Source organism: Mustelus asterias, chromosome 18 (assembly GCF_964213995.1).
Source record: "Mustelus asterias chromosome 18, sMusAst1.hap1.1, whole genome shotgun sequence".
In the NCBI taxonomy this organism is placed as follows: domain Eukaryota; kingdom Metazoa; phylum Chordata; class Chondrichthyes; order Carcharhiniformes; family Triakidae; genus Mustelus; species Mustelus asterias.
This window is the reverse complement of record NC_135818.1, coordinates 39,729,916-39,749,866: the sequence shown is the minus strand read 5'-3', so window position 1 is coordinate 39,749,866 and position 19,951 is coordinate 39,729,916. Positions and strand designations below refer to the sequence as shown.

Here is a 19,951-nt window from a genome sequence, read left to right as displayed (position 1 = left end):
CCGACCTCCCCGTCCGACCTCCCCGTCCGACCTCCCCGTCCGACCTCCCCGTCCGACCTCCCCGTCCGACCTCCCCGTCCGACCTCCCCGTCCGACCTCCCCGTCCGACCTCCCCGTCCGACCTCCCCGTCCGACCTCCCCGTCCGACCACCCCGTCCGACCACCCCGTCCCCCCGTCCGACCTCCCCGTCCCCCGTCCGACCTCCCCGTCCCCCCGTCCGACCTCCCCGTCTCCCCGTCACCCCGTCCGACCTCCCCGTCCGACCTCCCCGTCCCCCCGTCCGACCTCCCCGTCCGACCTCCCCGTCCGACCTCCCCGTCCCCCCGTCCGACCTCCCCGTCCCCCCGTCCGACCTCCCCGTCTCCCCGTCACCCCGTCCGACCTCCCCGTCCGACCTCCCCGTCCCCCCGTCCGACCTCCCCGTCCGACCTCCCCGTCCGACCTCCCCGTCCGACCTCCCCGTCCGACCTCCCCGTCCGACCTCCCCGTCCCACCTCCCCGTCCGACCTCCCCGTCCGACCTCCCCGTCCCACCTCCCCGTCCGACCTCCCCGTCCGACCTCCCCGTCCGACCTCCCCGTCCGACCTCCCCGTCCGACCTCCCCGTCCGACCTCCCCGTCCGACCTCCCCGTCCCACCTCCCCGTCCCACCTCCCCGTCCCACCTCCCCGTCCCACCTCCCCGTCCGACCTCCCCGTCCGACCTCCCCGTCCCCCCTTCCGACCTCCCCGTCCCCCCGTCCGACCTCCCCGTCCCCCCGTCCGACCTCCCCGTCCCCCCGTCCGACCTCCCCGTCCCCCCGTCCGACCTCCCCGTCCCCCCGTCCGACCTCCCCGTCCCCCCGTCCGACCTCCCCGTCCCCCCGTCCGACCTCCCCGTCCCCCCGTCCGACCTCCCCGTCCCCCCGTCCGACCTCCCCGTCCCCCCGTCCGACCTCCCCGTCCCCCCGTCCGACCTCCCCGTCCCCCCGTCCGACCTCCCCGTCCCCCCGTCCGACCTCCCCGTCCCCCCGTCCGACCTCCCCGTCCCCCCGTCCGACCTCCCCGTCCCCCCGTCCGACCTCCCCGTCCCCCCGTCCGACCTCCCCGTCCCCCCGTCCGACCTCCCCGTCCCCCCGTCCGACCTCCCCGTCCCCCCGTCCGACCTCCCCGTCCCCCCGTCCGACCTCCCCGTCCCCCCGTCCGACCTCCCCGTCCCCCCGTCCGACCTCCCCGTCCCCCCGTCCGACCTCCCCGTCCCCCCGTCCGACCTCCCCGTCCCCCCGTCCGACCTCCCCGTCCCCCCGTCCGACCTCCCCGTCCCCCCGTCCGACCTCCCCGTCCCCCCGTCCGACCTCCCCGTCCCCCCGTCCGACCTCCCCGTCCCCCCGTCCGACCTCCCCGTCCCCCCGTCCGACCTCCCCGTCCCCCCGTCCGACCTCCCCGTCCCCCCGTCCGACCTCCCCGTCCCCCCGTCCGACCTCCCCGTCCCCCCGTCCGACCTCCCCGTCCCCCCGTCCGACCTCCCCGTCCCCCCGTCCGACCTCCCCGTCCCCCCGTCCGACCTCCCCGTCCCCCCGTCCGACCTCCCCGTCCCCCCGTCCGACCTCCCCGTCCCCCCGTCCGACCTCCCCGTCCCCCGTCCGACCTCCCCGTCCCCCCGTCCGACCTCCCCGTCCCCCCGTCCGACCTCCCCGTCCCCCCGTCCGACCTCCCCGTCCCCCCGTCCGACCTCCCCGTCCCCCCGTCCGACCTCCCCGTCCCCCCGTCCGACCTCCCCGTCCCCCCGTCCGACCTCCCCGTCCCCCCGTCCGACCTCCCCGTCCCCCCGTCCGACCTCCCCGTCCCCCGTCCGACCTCCCCGTCCCCCCGTCCGACCTCCCCGTCCCCCCGTCCGACCTCCCCGTCCCCCCGTCCGACCTCCCCGTCCCCCCGTCCGACCTCCCCGTCCCCCCGTCCGACCTCCCCGTCCCCCCGTCCGACCTCCCCGTCCCCCCGTCCGACCTCCCCGTCCCCCCGTCCGACCTCCCCGTCCCCCCGTCCGACCTCCCCGTCCCCCCGTCCGACCTCCCCGTCCCCCCGTCCGACCTCCCCGTCCCCCCGTCCGACCTCCCCGTCCCCCCGTCCGACCTCCCCGTCCCCCCGTCCGACCTCCCCGTCCCCCCGTCCGACCTCCCCGTCCCCCCGTCCGACCTCCCCGTCCCCCCGTCCGACCTCCCCGTCCCCCCGTCCGACCTCCCCGTCCCCCCGTCCGACCTCCCCGTCCCCCCGTCCGACCTCCCCGTCCCCCCGTCCGACCTCCCCGTCCCCCCGTCCGACCTCCCCGTCCCCCCGTCCGACCTCCCCGTCCCCCCGTCCGACCTCCCCGTCCCCCCGTCCGACCTCCCCGTCCCCCCGTCCGACCTCCCCGTCCCCCCGTCCGACCTCCCCGTCCCCCCGTCCGACCTCCCCGTCCCCCCGTCCGACCTCCCCGTCCCCCCGTCCGACCTCCCCGTCCCCCCGTCCGACCTCCCCGTCCCCCCGTCCGACCTCCCCGTCCCCCCGTCCGACCTCCCCGTCCCCCCGTCCGACCTCCCCGTCCCCCCGTCCGACCTCCCCGTCCCCCCGTCCGACCTCCCCGTCCCCCCGTCCGACCTCCCCGTCCCCCGTCCGACCTCCCCGTCCCCCCGTCCGACCTCCCCGTCCCCCCGTCCGACCTCCCCGTCCCCCCGTCCGACCTCCCCGTCCCCCCGTCCGACCTCCCCGTCCCCCCGTCCGACCTCCCCGTCCCCCCGTCCGACCTCCCCGTCCCCCGTCCGACCTCCCCGTCCCCCCGTCCGACCTCCCCGTCCCCCCGTCCGACCTCCCCGTCCCCCCGTCCGACCTCCCCGTCCCCCCGTCCGACCTCCCCGTCCCCCCGTCCGACCTCCCCGTCCCCCCGTCCGACCTCCCCGTCCCCCCGTCCGACCTCCCCGTCCCCCCGTCCGACCTCCCCGTCCCCCGTCCGACCTCCCCGTCCCCCCGTCCGACCTCCCCGTCCCCCCGTCCGACCTCCCCGTCCCCCCGTCCGACCTCCCCGTCCCCCCGTCCGACCTCCCCGTCCCCCCGTCCGACCTCCCCGTCCCCCGCCCGACCTCCCCGTCCCCCCGCCCGACCTCCCCGTCCCCCCGCCCGACCTCCCCGTCCCCCCGCCCGACCTCCCCGTCCCCCGCCCGACCTCCCCGTCCCCCCGCCCGACCTCCCCGTCCCCCCGCCCGACCTCCCCGTCCCCCCGCCCGACCTCCCCGTCCCCCGCCCGACCTCCCCGTCCCCCCGCCCGACCTCCCCGTCCGACCCCCCCGTCCCCCCGTCCGACCCCCCGTCCAACCTCCCCGTCCCCCCGTCCAACCCCCCCGTCCAACCTCCCCGTCCCCCCGTCCAACCTCCCCGTCCCCCCGTCCAACCTCCCCGTCCAACCCCCCCGTCCAACCTCCCCGTCCAACCTCCCCGTCCCCCCGTCCAACCTCCCCGTCCCCCCGTCCAACCTCCCCGTCCCCCCGTCCAACCTCCCCGTCCCCCCGTCCAACCTCCCCGTCCCCCCGTCCAACCTCCCCGTCCCCCCGTCCAACCTCCCCGTCCCCCCGTCCAACCTCCCCGTCCCCCCGTCCAACCTCCCCGTCCCCCCGTCCAACCTCCCCGTCCCCCCGTCCAACCTCCCCGTCCCCCCGTCCAACCTCCCCGTCCCCCCGTCCAACCTCCCCGTCCCCCCGTCCAACCTCCCCGTCCCCCCGTCCAACCTCCCCGTCCAACCTCCCCGTCCCCCCGTCCAACCTCCCCGTCCAACCTCCCCGTCCCCCCGTCCAACCTCCCCGTCCCCCCGTCCAACCTCCCCGTCCCCCCGTCCAACCTCCCCGTCCCCCCGTCCAACCTCCCCGTCCCCCCGTCCAACCTCCCCGTCCCCCCGTCCAACCTCCCCGTCCCCCCGTCCAACCTCCCCGTCCCCCCGTCCAACCTCCCCGTCCCCCCGTCCAACCTCCCCGTCCCCCCGTCCAACCTCCCCGTCCCCCCGTCCAACCTCCCCGTCCCCCCGTCCAACCTCCCCGTCCCCCCGTCCAGCCTCCCCGTCCCGCCTCCCCGTCCCGCCTCCCCGTCCCGCCTCCCCGTCCCGCCTCCCCGTCCCGCCTCCCCGTCCCGCCTCCCCGTCCCGCCTCCCCGTCCCGCCTCCCCGTCCCGCCTCCCCGTCCCGCCTCCCCGTCCCGCCTCCCCGTCCCGCCTCCCCGTCCCCCCTCCCCGTGCCGCCTCCCCGAGCCGCCTCCCCCCCCCGCCTCCCCGTCCCCCGTCACCCCCCTCGCCCAACCTCCCCCCCCCCCCCTCCGCCCAACCTCCCCGTCCCAAAACCTCCCCCCCCCCCCCACATCCCCCCCCACCCCCCCATCCAACCCCCCCCTCCCGTCCAACCTCCCCCGTTTCTCCCCCCCCCCCCCCCCCGTCCAACCTCCCCTCCCCCGCCCCCCCCCCCCCCCCCCTCCCCAACATCCCGGCCCTCTCCTCTCCCCCCCCCCCCCCAACCTCCCTGTCCCGTCCCCCCCCACTCCAACCTCCCTGTCACCACCCCCTAAAAAAAACTTTTATTGATTCTTTGTTTGCACTTCAGTCCCACGCTCCTGATCTGCGGAGAGGGTCGGGTCGGGATGGCGACCTCCTCGTGAACCTGCTCCTGGGCCTGGCGAAACGCGCCATTTACCGGTCCAGGCAGCGGGCGATCGAGGGGGCCGTCCATCCTGACTGTCTGCCCTTCTACCGCGGCTACATTCGCGGCCGGGTGTCCCTGGAGAGGGAGCATGCGGTGTCCACGGGCGCGGTTGACGCCTTCCGCGCCCGCTGGGCACCGCAGCGGTTGGGGTGCGTTATTGACCCTAATAACCACATTTCTATTTGATGTTTTTAAGTTTCCTTTGTACTTTGATTTCTGTTCGGGCTGTTCCCCCTCCTTTTTGGGGAGCTGCCCCTTTTACTTTGTCCTGACTTAATCTGAGTTTGTTTACTTGGTTTGACCTAAAAAGAGGCCAACCTCCCCCCCCCCCTCTCTCAGTGGTCAGCACTGCTGCCTGACAGCACCAGGGACCCGGATTCGATTCCCGGATTGGTCACTGTCTGTGTGGAGTCTGCACATTGTCCCCGTGACCGCGTGGGTTTCCTCCAGGACCTCTGGTTTCCACCCACTCTTCAAAAGACGTGCTGGTTAAGTGTATTGGCCACGCTAAATTCTCCCTCAGTGTTACCGAACAGGCTCCAGTGTTCATTTTAACTTCATTGCAGTGTGAATGCAAACCTACTTGTGACACTAATAAATAAACTTTAAAACCCCCTCCCCGCTTACCCCCCCCACTCCACGTCTCCCTCGCTCGGCGCCCCCCTCCCCCCGGGCGCTCCGCGCCCCCCCCTCCCCCCGGGCACTCCGCGCCCCCCCCTTCCCCCTGTGCGCTCTGCACCCCCCCTCCCCCCGGGTGCTCCGCGCACCCCGGGCGCTCCGCACCACCCCTCCCCCCGGCCGCTCCACGCTCCCCCCGGGCACTCCGCACCACCCCTCCCCCCGGCCGCTCCACACTCCCCCCGGGCGCTCCGCACCACCCCTCCCCCCGGCCGCTCCACGCTCCCCCCGGGCGCTCCGCGTCCCTCCCCCTGGGCACCCCGCGGCCCCCCCCCCCCCCGGGTGCCCTGCGCCCCTCCCCCCGGTCTCCCCGCGCCTCCCCCCGGGCGCCCCACGCCCCCCCCCTCCCACCGCGCACCCCCCCCTCCCCCTGGGCGCCCCGCTCACCCCCCCCCCCTCCCCCCAGGTCCCCAGCGCTCCTCCCGGGTGCCCCGCGCCTCCCCCCGGGCGCTCCGCCCCTCCCTCACTCCCACCCGCGCTCCCCCCACACCCCGCCGCCTCCACCCCCTGCTTTTGGGCGGCACGGTGGCACACTGGTTAGTGCTGCTGTCTCACAGCTCCAGGGACCTCGTTTGATTTCCGGCTTGGGTTATTGTGTGTGGAGTTTGCATGTTCTACCTGTGTCTGCGTGGGTTTGCTCTGGTTTCCTCCCATATTCCAAGGATGTGCAGGTTAGATGCATTGACCATGCTAAATTGCCCCTTAGTGTCCCGGGATGCATAGGTTAGAGAGCTTACTGGGGAAAATAGGTAGGGATACAGGGATAGGGCTTGGGTGGGATTGTTTTTGGTGCAGACTCGATGGGCTGAACGTCCACCTTCTGCACTGTTGGGTTTCTATGATTTCTTCCTTCCCTCCCTCCCTCCCTCCCTCCCTCATCCTGTCCACAGCAACATTTGTGATTATTGAGTAAATTTTAGAATAGCACCTCCTACTAAACTACTGTAACATATTTTTCTTCTGAGTGCAGTTGACAATATTGCACCAGTTATGAACATAAGAACTAGGAGCAGGAGTAGGCAATCTGGCCCCTTGAGCCTGCTCCGCTATTCAATAAGATCATGGCTGATCTTTTCGTGGACTCAGCTCCACTTACCCGCCCGCTCACCATAACCCTTAATTCCTTTACTGTTCAAAAATGTATCTATCCTTGCCTTAAAAGCATTCAATGAGGTAGCCTCAACTTCTTCACTGGGCAGGGAATTCCACAGATTCACAACCCTTTGTGTGAAGAAGTTCCTCCTCAACTCAGTCCTAAGTCTGCTTCCCCTTATTTTGAGGCTATGCCCCCCAGTTCTAGTTTCATCCGCCAGTGGAAACAACTCCCCATCTTATCTATTCTCTTCATAATTTTATTGTTTCTATAAGATCTCCCCTCATTCTTCTGAATTCCAATGAGTATAGCCCCAGTCTACTCAGTGTCTCCTCATCAGCCAACCCTTTCAACTCCGGAATCAACCTAGTGAATCTTCTCTGCACCCCCTCCAGTACCAGTATATCCTTTCTCAAGTAAGGAGACCAAAACTGTACACACTACTCCAGGTGTGGCCTCACCAGCACCTTATACAGCGGCAACATAACCTCACTGTTTTTAAACTCCATCCCTCTAGCAATGAAGGACAAAATTCCATTTGCCTTCTTAATTACCTGCTGCACCTAAAACCAACTCCTTGGGATTCCTGCACAAGGACACCCAGGTCCCTCTGCATAGCGGCATGCTGCAACCTTTTACCATTTAAATAGTAGTCCATTTTGCTGTTATTCCAACCAAAATGGATGACCTCACATTTGCCAACATTGTACTCCATCTGCCAGACCCTTGCCCACTCACTTAGACTATATTCCTTTGCAGACTTTCAGCGTCCTCTGCACACTTTGCTCTGCCACCCATCTTAGTGCCATCTGCGAATTTTGACACATTACACTTGGTCCCCAACTCCAAATCACCAATGTAAAGCGTAAACAATTGCGGTCCCAACACTGATCCCTGGGGCACACCACTAGTCACTGATTGCCAACCAGAAAAACACCCATTTACCCCCACTCTTTGCTTTCTGGTAGTTAACCAATCCTCTATCCATGCTAATACATTACCCGTAACACCGTGCACCTTTATCTTATGCAGCAGAGTCTTTGGTGCAGCACCTTGTCAAATGCCTTCTGGAAATCCAGATACGCCACATCCACAGGTTCCCCATTGTCCACTGCACATGTAATGTTCTCAAATAATTCCAACAAATTAGTCAAACATGACCTTCCCTTCATGAATCCATGCTGTGTCTTCCCAATAGGACAATTTAAATCCAGATGTCTCGCTATTTCTTCCTTGATGATAGATTGAAGCATTTTCCCTACTACAGAAGTTAAGCTAACCGGCCTATGGTTACCCGCCTTTTGTCTACCTCCTTTTTTAAACAGTGGCATCACATTTGCTGTTTTCCAATCTGCGGGAACCACCCCAGAGTCCAGCGAATTTTGGTAAATTACCACTAGTGCATTTGCTATTTCTCCCGCCATCTCTTTCAGTACCCTGGGGATGCATTCCATCAGGACCAGGAGACTTGTCTACCTTTAGCCCTATTAACTTGCCCAACACTACCTCTTTCGTGATAATGATGGTTTCTAGGTTCTCACCTGCCATAGCCTTTCTGTCATCAATTTTTGGCATATCCCCACTAAGTGCTGAAGTACTTCACCCTGACAACTAACACACACACAATACATCCCATGACCATAAACTTGATTTGAATCCAGGTCCAGAAGTAGAAAGTTTGTATTTAACCTGTCGACGAGCCAGTTTCCCTTCCATCTGTCTCTAAGAAAGTAACAATAATGTCTTACAGAAATGGATGATGAAGACTGTGAAAGGAGAAGAACCGAGTGTTTAGATGAAATGTCCAATCTGGAGAAACAGTTTACAGATCTAAAAGAACAGTGAGTCTGATAGTTTTTTAAAAATCTGTTGATGCTTTGTTTTGAAAATAACAGCATGCTAACTTTAGTTTGTTACTTAGTTTCATTCTGTGCTGTCGCTAGTGGATAACAATTATTTTGAACATTTAGGTTGTTTCGGCCTTCTGTTGGAATGGACCATGTGTCTAAAGTAAAGAAAGGAACAAAGAAAATCAGCCAACTATTTGGCCATTACTTTGCAGTATACTGTCTAAGAACATGGAATGGTACCTCACTGCAAATGAGTGTGTTCAAAAACAGTGCCTCCTGTGACATGATATATACATTTAAGTTGTTGTCTAAAATGGGGTGTGGAATGGACTGCCTGCAGTGATAGTGGAGTCAGACACTTTAGGAACATTTAAGCGGTTATTGGATAGGCACATGGAGGTCTCAGGCATCAGGAAACCTCCTTTGCCATTATTTAATGTGAGTTGTTGGTTTAAATGTTTTGCAAATGTTTCATATCAAAATTTGATACAGAAAAAAAGGTCAGTAACTTGCCACATGTTTGGTTAAAATCTGTTTCATTGCCTCATTTAAAAGTGGAACTGTGATTCCAATTACCAGAAAATTTCCAATCTCATGTGCAAATATTGTATGCAGATCTTTATAATTGCTTGTTTCTATGTTTTATGCTTTATAACTAATACATAGAGTCTGGATGTAATTTTGTGGATCTTTCTATATACTAGAATTTCTGGGGCCAAGTGTACCCCACTTACCATGCCAAACCATTTAAAGTTGCAGGTATGTAAGTCCCCATTTTAAACTATTACTCAACATTGTTCCACTTGAACATCATGGACATATTGGGGCCGGTATGCACAGTAAGTGTTGGAACCTCCTTTCTAGCATTGTTTCATGCCGGGTTCTACATAGCATCACATGACCCAAGTGCAAAAAAATGTTTTTGGACAGATTGGGTGAGTGGGCAAATCAATGGCAGATGCAGTATAATTTGGATAAATGTGAGGTTATTCACTTTGGAAGCAAAAATAAAAATGCAGATTACTACCTGAATTGTAAATTGGGAGAGGGGAGTGTGTAGAAAGAGCTGGATGTCCTTGTGCACCAGTCACTGAAGGTAAGCTTGCAGGTGCAGCAGGCGGTAAAGAAGGCAAATGGCATAGAACATAGAACAGTACAGTACAGCACAGAACAGGCCCTTCGGACCACGATGTTGTGCTGAGCTTTATCTGAAACCAAGATCAAGCTATCCCACTCCCTATCATCCTGGTGTGCTCCATGTGCCTATCCAATAACCGCTTAAATGTTCCTAAAGTGTCTGACTCCACTATCACTGCAGGCAGTCCATTCCACACCCCAACCACTCTCTGCGTAAAGAACCTACCTCTGATATCCTTCCTATATCTCCCACCACGAACCCTATAGTTATGTCCCCTTGTAATAGCTCCATCCACCCGAGGAAATAGTCTTTGAACGTTCACTCTATCTATCCCCTTCATCATTTTATAAACCTCTATTAAGTCTCCCCTCAGCCTCCTCCACTCCAGAGAGAACAGCCCTAGCTCCCTCAACCTTTCCTCATAAGACCTACCCTCCAAACCAGGCAGCATCCTGGTAAATCTCCTCTGCACTCTTTCCAGTGCTTCCACATCCTTCTTATAGTGAGGTGACCAGAACTGCACACAATATTCCAAACGTGGTCTCACCAAGGTCCTGTACAGTTGCAGCATAACCCCACGGCTCTTAAACTCCAATCCCCTGTTAATAAAAGCTAACACACTATAGGCCTTCTTCACAGCTCTATCCACTTGAGTGGCAACCTTCAGAGATCTGTGGATATGGACCCCAAGATCTCTCTGTTCCTCCACAGTCTTCAGAACCCTACCTTTGACCCTGTAATCCACATTTAAATTAGTCCTACCAAAATGAATCACCTCACATTTATCAGGGTTAAACTCCATTTGCCATTTTTCAGCCCAGCTTTGCATCCTATCTATGTCTCTTTGCAGCCTACAACAGCCCTCCACCTCATCCACCTCATCCACTACTCCACCAATCTTGGTGTCATCGGCAAATTTACTGATCCACCCTTCAGCCCCCTCCTCTAAGTCATTAATAAAAATCACAAAGAGCAGAGGACCAAGCACTGATCCCTGTGGCACTCTGCTAGCAACCTGCCTCCAGTCCGATGGATCCCAAGATCTCTCTGTTCCTCCACAGTCTTCAGAACCCTATCTTTGACCCTGTAATCCACATTTAAATTAGTCCTACCAAAATGAATCACCTCACATTTATCAGGGTTAAACGTGTTGGCCTTCATTGCGAGAGATTTCGAGTGCAGGAGCAGGGATGTATTGTTGCAACTATACAGGGTCTTGGTGAGGCCACACCTAGAGTATTGTATGCAGTTTTGGCCTCCTTTTCTGAGGAAGGATGTTCTTGCTCTCGAGGGGGTGCAGCAAAGGTTTACCAGGCTGTTTCTGGGGATGGCGGGACTGATTTATGAAGAGAGATTGATTAGATTAGGATTGTTTTCCGGTAAATGCAAGGAGAATATTCCCGGTGGAGGAGTCCAGAACCAGGGATCACAGTCTGAAAATTCTGGGTGGACCATTTAGAACGGAGGTGAGGAGACATTTCTTCACCTAAAGAGTGGTGAGCTTGTGGAATTCATTGCCACAGGAAGTAGTTGATGCCAAAACGTAAAATGTATTCAAGAGGCGGCTGGATATAACACTCGGGCGAATGGGATCAAAGGTTATGGGGAGAAAACAGGATTAGGCTATTGAGTTGGATGATCAGCCATGATTGTAATGAATGGCGGAGCAGGGTTGAAGGGCCAAAAATGGCCTCCTCCTGCCCCTATCTTCTATGTTTCTCCACACACGAGAAGCAACCGGGACTTTTTCTTAAAACTTTGCAGTGCAGTTTTGTGTGAATAATATCTGTACCAGCTGTGTTCACATGTGGCCCACACCTTTCTTTCCTGTGACCCACTCACTAATCCCCTCCCGTTCATCAGCTCTCCCCTGAGCCCTGACTCTCAGCAAGGATTCAATTAAGGGATGCAACAAGTGAGTGGAAGGGTCAGGAGAAGTGATGTATATTGAAGAATTGATGGCAGAAAGCATAAAGGGTTAAAAATAATGGAGCTTTATTTACAGAATGGTGTTCGCTACGGGTTGCATCTTCATTTGGCAGTTTTCTGTGCTGGCAACAGGTAATGTAATTTCCAGTGAATTCATGTATATATGAATACACAGCTACCAAGAATCAATGTTAATACAAAACATTTCCTCCCCCCATTAAATTGAATGTCCTCAACAAACTCAAACAAGTATAACGTGGACAATAATCAATATGTCAGATGGCTTGAAGGGTGTCGCTCTCAAAACGATTGACAGCAAACCTCTGGCATCTTCTTCTTTACATTGTAACCTCTGGCGTTTTTGCCTTTGTACAAATGTCACGAGTAATTGATTTGACTGGCATCGACGTTGTAACTAGAGGTTGACTCTGTGTTTGGTCAGAAGGTGAGGTGTTGCTTTCCTCAACAGTGTCTGTCGGTGTCAGGGTTGCAGGAAGGTTCAGGTCAGGACTTTGTGCAGTTGAACCCAGGTTCCGTTCCTGGTGGATCGGTTCTTCCCGCTGGCAGCTCGTCTGCATGCCTCCTCCAGATGACATCATCTCCAGTTGGGACCGTTTACGAAACAAGTCCAGTCTGTGCAAGGATCATGGCAAGAATTCATTTCTCTCCTGTGGAGTAATTCCTAGCCAAAACTCCTTGTCCTTGGTGGAAGACTTGATGTTTTACTTTGTTTTCCCACCATTCTGTCTGTCCTTGTTGTTTGTGTTGAACAATTTCTTTCGATTTCTGGGATTTCAACAAGACCAATGCTGAATGTAGTTGCCTCTTTGCCATTAATAATGCAGGAGAGGTTTTGGTGGTAAAATGAGCAGTATTACTATACATTAGTAGGAATTAGTTAAGACATTTGATCAGGGAACCTTGTTCCTTGGTTGCTCTCAATGTATGTTTCATGGTTTGGACAATACTTTCTGCTCGTCTGTTCATAGCAGGATGGTACGGTGCAACCCTAATGTGTTGAATACCATTCTCTTGAAATACACTTTAGAATTCTTGGTGACAAATTGAAGTCTGTTTTTGTTTACCAATTGTTCAAGGAATCTAAACCCACTTCTCCTAGCCTCTTGATAGTCTTTTCCAATGATGTGGATTTCATTATAGGAACTACTGGGCCACTTTGAGCATCGACTATTACTAAGAACATATGTCCTTCCAAAGGTCCCGCAAAGTTTACGTGCCTGTTGCCAGGCATTTTTTGGCCATTCCCAAGGATGTAGTGGTGCTGAGTGGCAAGTTCCTTACTTTCACACATGAACACATTTCAACTTTCTCTTCAATTTCCACATCCAGTGCAGGCCACCAGAAATAATTCCTCACTATTTTCTTCATGCGTACAATTCCTCAATGGTCCTTGCGTAGCTTCTGTGACACTCGTCTTCTCAATGGTGGCGGAATGATCTCTCTCAGCCTTCAAAAAAAGCATCCTGATCATACAGACAGCTCCAATGTCCTGGAGGAGCACGGTTTCAAATCAGTTGTTAGCTCTTGAGGCCTTCTCTCGGAATACCTTGTCTGTCACTTTTGAGAGCATTAGACCGCCCCGAGTGTACTTCACTTGTCCAGAAGTGACTGGTGTACTGTCTACCTGTTCAAAGTAGAAGATACTTCTGCTTAAGTAGTTTGACAAACTACTATTGACAAACTACTTGGTAGTGGTAATCTTTGCAGTCCATCCACATTACAATGTAGACTTGATTGTCAATACTTGATTGTATAAGTATGTACAGACAATAGTAATGTCCACCTTTGCATTCCACTTGCTGCCAGTGATGGAATTTTTGTATGTTGTCCAAAAATTGTGAATGGATGATGGTCCATCAACAGCGTGAGCTTTCTTCTGTACAGGAATTGATGGAATTTAAGATAATCCCTAATAATTCCCTTTCAATTTGTGCGGTTACTTTCAGCTTTGCTCAATGTTCAAGACGCAAATTAATATGCCTTTCTTCACCTGACGGCATGATGTATGGGATACCACAGCTCCAACACCATAAGGGGATGGGTCACACGCTAACTATAGGGGTAGGGTAGGATCAAAATGCGCAACAAGTTTAGATGTGGGCACTGCTTTTTTTGGCTTGTACAAAAGCATTATTGCTTTGATCCAACCCATTCCACTTCTTGTTCTGGCATGAGTGATTATGCAATGATTTTAAAATGGTTGCCAAATTTGGAACAAACCTTCCATAGTAGTTTAACAATCCTTGGAAGGATTGCAACTGTTAATATTCTGAGGCGTAGGTGCCTCTGTGATAGCCTTGAACTTCGAGGGACATTGGTGAAGGCCTGTGGCATCAATCATGTGTCTCAGATACTCAACGGAAAACTGGAAGAACTCAAACTTGTCTTTGCGGATTCTGTTCATAGTCTTCTAATCTTTGAAGAATGGCATCCAAATTCTAAAGATGTTCCTCTTTGTCTTTTCCAGTGACTAGTGTGTCATCCAGTAGCACTGTACTCTGCTCAGTTCACACAGGATCTGATTCATTGCTGTTGAAATGATACAGGAGCAGATGTGGTACCGAACAGCAATTTTCCGTGCCTGAACACGCCTTTATATGTCAAAATTGTCAGAAGTTCTTGTGACTTCTTGTCTACTTTCATCTGTAAGTAAGCCTGACTTAGGTCAATTTTGCTAAAATGTTGGCCTCCTGCCAATCCTACAACAGGTCATTGATGTGGAGCAATGGGGTACTGTTCCTCACATATATTGGATTTAGGGTGACTTTGAAATCCCTGCAAATCCTTACAGATCCATCCTTCTTGATGACTGTACAATTGCTGTGGCCCATTCACTAATGCTGACAGGTTCCGAGGCTCCTGTTTTCACTTTCTGCCTGATAGCGTAGGACATCAATGTTGCCTTCAAGCATTTTGCTAGGCTTCCTTCTTTAATCTTCAAGTTAACTGTGATGTCTTTCTTACTCCCAAATTTTCCATCAAACACAAATGTGTGTTTCTTAAGACTTTAGACCCATCAATGCTGGATAATTACTCTTTACTATATGTGTAGACAAATCTGCTGTTTGTTATTTGAACAGTACAGCACAGGGACAGGCCCTTGGGCCCACCAAGCCTGCGCTGATCACTTTGTTCCTCCATTCCCTGCCTGTTCATTTGTCTATCCAGATAAGTCTTAAATGCCGCGAACGTATCTGCCTCAACCACCTCACTTGGCAATGCATTCCAGGCCCCCAACACCCTCTGTGTAAAGAAAAAACCTTGCCCCGCGCATCTCTACCCCCCACCCCCCCCCCCCCCCCCCCTTACCTTGAACTTGTATCCTCTTGTAACTGTCATTTCTGCCCTGGGAAAAAGCTTCCAACTGTTCACCTTATCTATGTCCCTCATAATTTTATAAACTTCTATCAGGTCAGCCCTCAGCCTCCACCTTTCCAGGGAGAACAATCCCACTTTATTCAATCTCTCCTCATAGCTAATACCCTCCATAGCAGGCAACATCCTGGTAAACATTTTCTGTACTCCCTCCAAAGTCTCCACGTCCTTTTAGTGGTGTGGTGACCAGAATTGGACACAGTATTCCAAAAGTGGCCTAATCAACGGTTTATATAACTGTAACATAATTTGCCAACTTTTATATTCGATACCCCAGCCGATGAAGGCGAGCATGCCATATGCTTTCTGTTCCACCTGTGCTGCCACTTTTAAGGACCTGTGGACCTATACTCCCAGATCTCTCTTGTGTGTCTATGTTCCTGATGGTTTTTCCATTTCTTTTATAGCTCCCATCTGAATTGGATCTTCCAAAATGCATCACCTCACATTTGTCTGGATTAAATTCAATCTGCCATTTCTCCGCCCAATTTTCCAGTTTATCTATATCCTGCTGTATTCTCTGACAATCTTCATCACTATCTGCAACTCCAGCAATCTTAGAATCATCCGCAAACTTGCTAATCAGACCAGCTACATTTTCTTCCAAGTAATTTATACATATATTACAAACAATAGAGGCCCCAGTGCTGATCTCTGCGGAACACCACTATTTACAGAAAAACACCCTTCCACCGCTACCATCTGTCTTCTATGGCCGAGCCAGTTCTGAATCTATCTAGCTAGTTCACCCTTGAACCTGGGTAATGTAGCCTTTTGCACTAGCCTGCCATGAGGGACCTTGTCAAATGCTTTACTTAAGTCCATGTAGGCAACATCCACAGCCCTTCCCTCATCAATCATTCTTGCCACCTCCTCAAAAATCTCCATCAAATTAGTGAGACATGACCTCCCTCTACAAAACCATGCTGTTTGTCGCTAATAATACCATTCAGTTCCAAATTTCTATTGAGTCTATCCCTAAGAATCTTCTCCAACAACTTCACTATAACTGACATCAAGCTCACTGGCCTATAATTACCCAAGGTATCCTTGCTACCCTTCTTAAATAACATTGGCTATCCTCCAGTCCTCTGGGACCTCACCTGTGGCCAACAAGGAAACAAGGATTTCTTTTGGAGACCCAGCAATTTCCTCTCTTGTCTCCCTCAGTAATCTGGGATAGATGCCATCTGTCCCTGTGGATTTGTCTACCTTGATGCTTTTTAATACACCTAACACTTCCTCCCTCGTAATGACAACTTACTCTAGAGGGTTTACACACCCCTCCGAGACACCATCAGTCAACATGTCCCTTTCCTTTCTGAATACCAATGCAAAGTACTCATTAAGGATCTCACCCACTTCCTTTGGTTCAATGCATAATTTCCCTCCTTTGTCCTTGAGTGGACCAACTCTTTCTCCAGTTACCCTCTTGTTCCTAATATATGTATAAAATGCCTTGGGACTCACCTTAATCCTGCCTGCCAAGGACATTTCATGACCCTTTTTTCCTCCTAACTCCCTGTTTGAGTTCTTTTCGACTTTCCCTTCAGTGGAACCACTTCACGTGTGAATGTCTTCAATACTATTAAAGCTTTTAAAGGAATATGTCTTGAGCTTTTCCTTGCATACAGTCTCTGCCACCAGCAAGACCGCTGCCCCAGTCTTGCCTTCCATCCTTACTGGCTGTCCATCCAACAGTGGAGTGACCCAGTATCTATTCATAGCACCAGCATACTCAGTCATCATTTGTCCTCCGACTGAGAGTTGCTTCATTTCTCTTAACCCTTTTGCACAGCATGTTTACATGCAGTTTTGGTTTGTTCTGCCTTCTTAGTTTTACTCGAAGCTTGCTTTTTCTTCCAGCAGGTGTGATCTGTGTGTCCTTTTTTTACATAGCTTCTGCATATTATGTAATCATACCAGCATTCCGCAGCTGAATACACTTTCAGGAAAGAAATTACTGTATGTAATTGGGAAAATTGAAGAGCGATCTATCCCTTACAGATTCTGTGACAGAAGTAATGTGATAACACCTGCTCCAGTTCTTTCTCTTGCTACTGACTCCAGCCCTCTCCCTGGCAACTGAATGAGAGTGAACCAGATTGTTTGCAATCTTGGTGTTTTATTTGATTCCAAGATGAGCTTTGGACCTCATATCCATTCTATTGCTAAGACACCCTATTTCCACCTTTGTAACATTGCCCAGCTTTGCACCTGTCTCAGATAATCTGCTGCTGAAATTACTATTCACTTACAGGCCTGACTATTCCAATGGCTGACCTCCACATTCTACCATCTGTAAAATTAAGGTCATCCAAAACTCGGTTGCTTGTGTTGTTATTTGTGCCAAATCCCATTAACCCATCACTCCTGTGCTTACTCATCTACATTGGCTTCCGGTCAAGCAGCACCATGATTTTAAAATTTTCTCCTTTGTTTTCAAATCCCTCTATGCCCCCACCCCTCTGACAACACCTTCTAAACCTGCGACCTCTACCACCTGGAAGGACAAAGGCAGCAGATGCATGGGAGCACCACTATCTGCAAGTTTCTCTCCAAGTCACACACCATGCTAACTTGGAACCATATCGCTGTTCTTTCACTGTTTCTGGGTCAAAATCCTGGAACTCCCTTGCTAACAGCTCTGTGGGTATACCTGCACCACAGGGACTGTAGCAATTAGCAATTCAAGAAGGCAACACACCACCACGTTCTCGGGGCAATTAAGAATGGGCAATAAATGCTGGCCTAGCAATGACACACACATCCCATGAAGTAATATTTAAAAAATCCCTCCCTAAATCTCTCTGATTCTCTACTTTTTCTTCCTTCAAGACACGCATTTAAATCTAGCTCACTGACTAGCATTTGCCATCTGCCCTAAAATCTCTTTGTGACTCGGTGTCTTAATGTTGTTGTATGACAAACCTATGATGCACCTTTTAGAACATTTTATTGTATTAAGACACTGAATGAATTTAAATAGTCCTGGCCACGTTCAAAGTAATCCTGCAAAAATGTTATCCCAAAATGGTATTTTTGTGTCAAAGCTTTTCTGGATCTTGCCGATTTTCACTTCTTTTGGTGCTTAGAAGGAGTTTTCTTATCAATATTTAGCCCATGTTGTAATGGCTTTTAAATCTGCAAATTCTGAGCCATCAGGGAACTGCCATGTTTGGAATGTCAGAAATTGTTCTTTGCTTCCAGAGTTGGCCTTGACTGACTTACTTGCTTCATGCACTTCTTAATAGTCTGTGTCAAGGTTTTCATGATTTTCAAACTCCTAACATAAAATTCCTTACAGACCCACACCACTACCTGATGATACAAGTCTCTCGAGCCTTATTTTGTGTCTTGCTGTTGACATTTTCTTCATTCATATCACTCTCAAGGCAGATATAATTTCAATTTGACTGATCTTCACAGTCAAGATCAATTCACAGTCACATCTCACTTACCTTCTCCCAGATGGATTAGAAGTAGAAGTCAAATGTATATGGCAACACTGCTGAAGTTTTTCCAGCAAAAATTGTGTAAATAACCACCAGAGTTTATCTTCTTTTTCTAGTTAGGACTATCTGAACTATTAGGTTTTACATAATGATATGCAGCACATAAAGAATATCAGACCTATGTGATAAGTCTACTCCTCCAAGCACTAGCAAGTCAGATTGAATGATCATCAAGAACACCTTAAATTGCTGCAGATCTGTTGATCATATATTTTAATTACTACATCTATTGAAGAAGATGTGCTGTATTCCAACTATTTCTTGCCGCATATAATCATGAATTCTACAGAAAATAGCTCCTCAATATATCTTGTTATTTTGAATCTGTGTGTGCAAACCACGTCCTTTTCTTTAAAACCCGCAACCTATAACATAGTTGGGACGTTACGCCAACAACTGTTTCTAGGTTTTCCTGAGCCCCAATCTCTTCAGCAACAAGGCGAGTACGCTTATGCTCTCACTCTACCTGCTGCCATTTTATCACCAAGGAGAATCATCATTAGTTGATAACTGACAACAATCATTTTTTTTCTCTGTTGGTTGACGCCTGTGGGAGGGGGTTATCTCTCATTGATTGAATATTGCAACATTTAAGTCACAGAATGTACTCGCTTTGTACACATCAGACCCAACCTAAGAGGAGCAGAACCCTGTTGGGAGCTTTTAAAAAGGCCAAAGATCAGTTTAACGGACAGAATTAATGCCAGCCAGTGGGGAGCAGACCAAGATGACAGTTGTCTCCATGCAGCTGAAGTGCTGTTATTAGCTCTGTACTGCTGAGGGAGCTGAAGCCCTGGGAATTGTTAGTTCTGTGCTACTGAAAAGTTGGGGTTCAGGGAAGATTTGGAGCCGGAATTGTTCGGTGTTGCTGAAGAGGTTGGGGCTCAGGAAAGCCCAGAAACAGTTGTTGGCGTAATGTCCTAACTATGTTACAGGTTGCGGGTTTTAAAGAAAAAGACGTGGTTTGCGTACACAGACTCAGAATAACAAGATATATTGAGGAGCTATTGCCTATACAGAGTAAAATCTGAAACTAAACAAGAGCCTGTGAAACATCCCAATGAAACCATCATCAAATCATGTGATCAGCTCTTAAATATATGTGCATGCATGATTTCTTTAAGTGCATTACCCTATTTAACATTCCTCCCCCTTTACTTCCATGGCCATGACAGCAAATTACTATAATTCTATACATAGGAGTAATAATACTCTAGACACAGTGAGTAAGAAAGTTGATCAGGAGGATGTCTATTCCTCTTTGATTGTAAACATTCTGGAATTTGGCTGTCCTTAACTCTAGAAGAATGATATGGAACTTCAGTAGACACTTATTCTCCTGGAACGAATTCTGCATCTTTCTCACATGGCCAAGACACGATCATTAGACAACTCAGACTCAACAAAGTCTTCCATAGTAGTATTCACAGCATGTAAAGAAGTTGGTACTTCTGGAGATGATTCTGAGAAATCATATCAAGCTGACAACAGTTGGTCAACTTGCGTCAACAAACTAGTCAATCTTTGGTTTGAACCCCATAAGAAATTGGACGTGTTTTTGCTAAAACTATGATTGGTACCTCTTTCTCACTCATGGCATAATTACATGATAACACGCAATCTCCCTGTTGAAATGAGCTTTGTTTTGCCCTACCCTCTCGTC

The 19,951-nt window shown here is 52.6% G+C and overlaps 1 protein-coding gene across 1 annotated transcript in view; it reads left to right on the top strand.

The window, feature by feature from the left end:
• brms1la (BRMS1 like transcriptional repressor a) overlaps positions 1-19,951 on the top strand; it is a 61,219-nt gene that overhangs the window by 6,567 nt on the left and 34,701 nt on the right. The window contains exon 2 of the mRNA XM_078233781.1: positions 8,211-8,301. Within this exon, the coding sequence (XP_078089907.1) occupies positions 8,211-8,301 (91 nt within the window). The remainder of the gene's footprint in view (positions 1-8,210; positions 8,302-19,951) is intronic.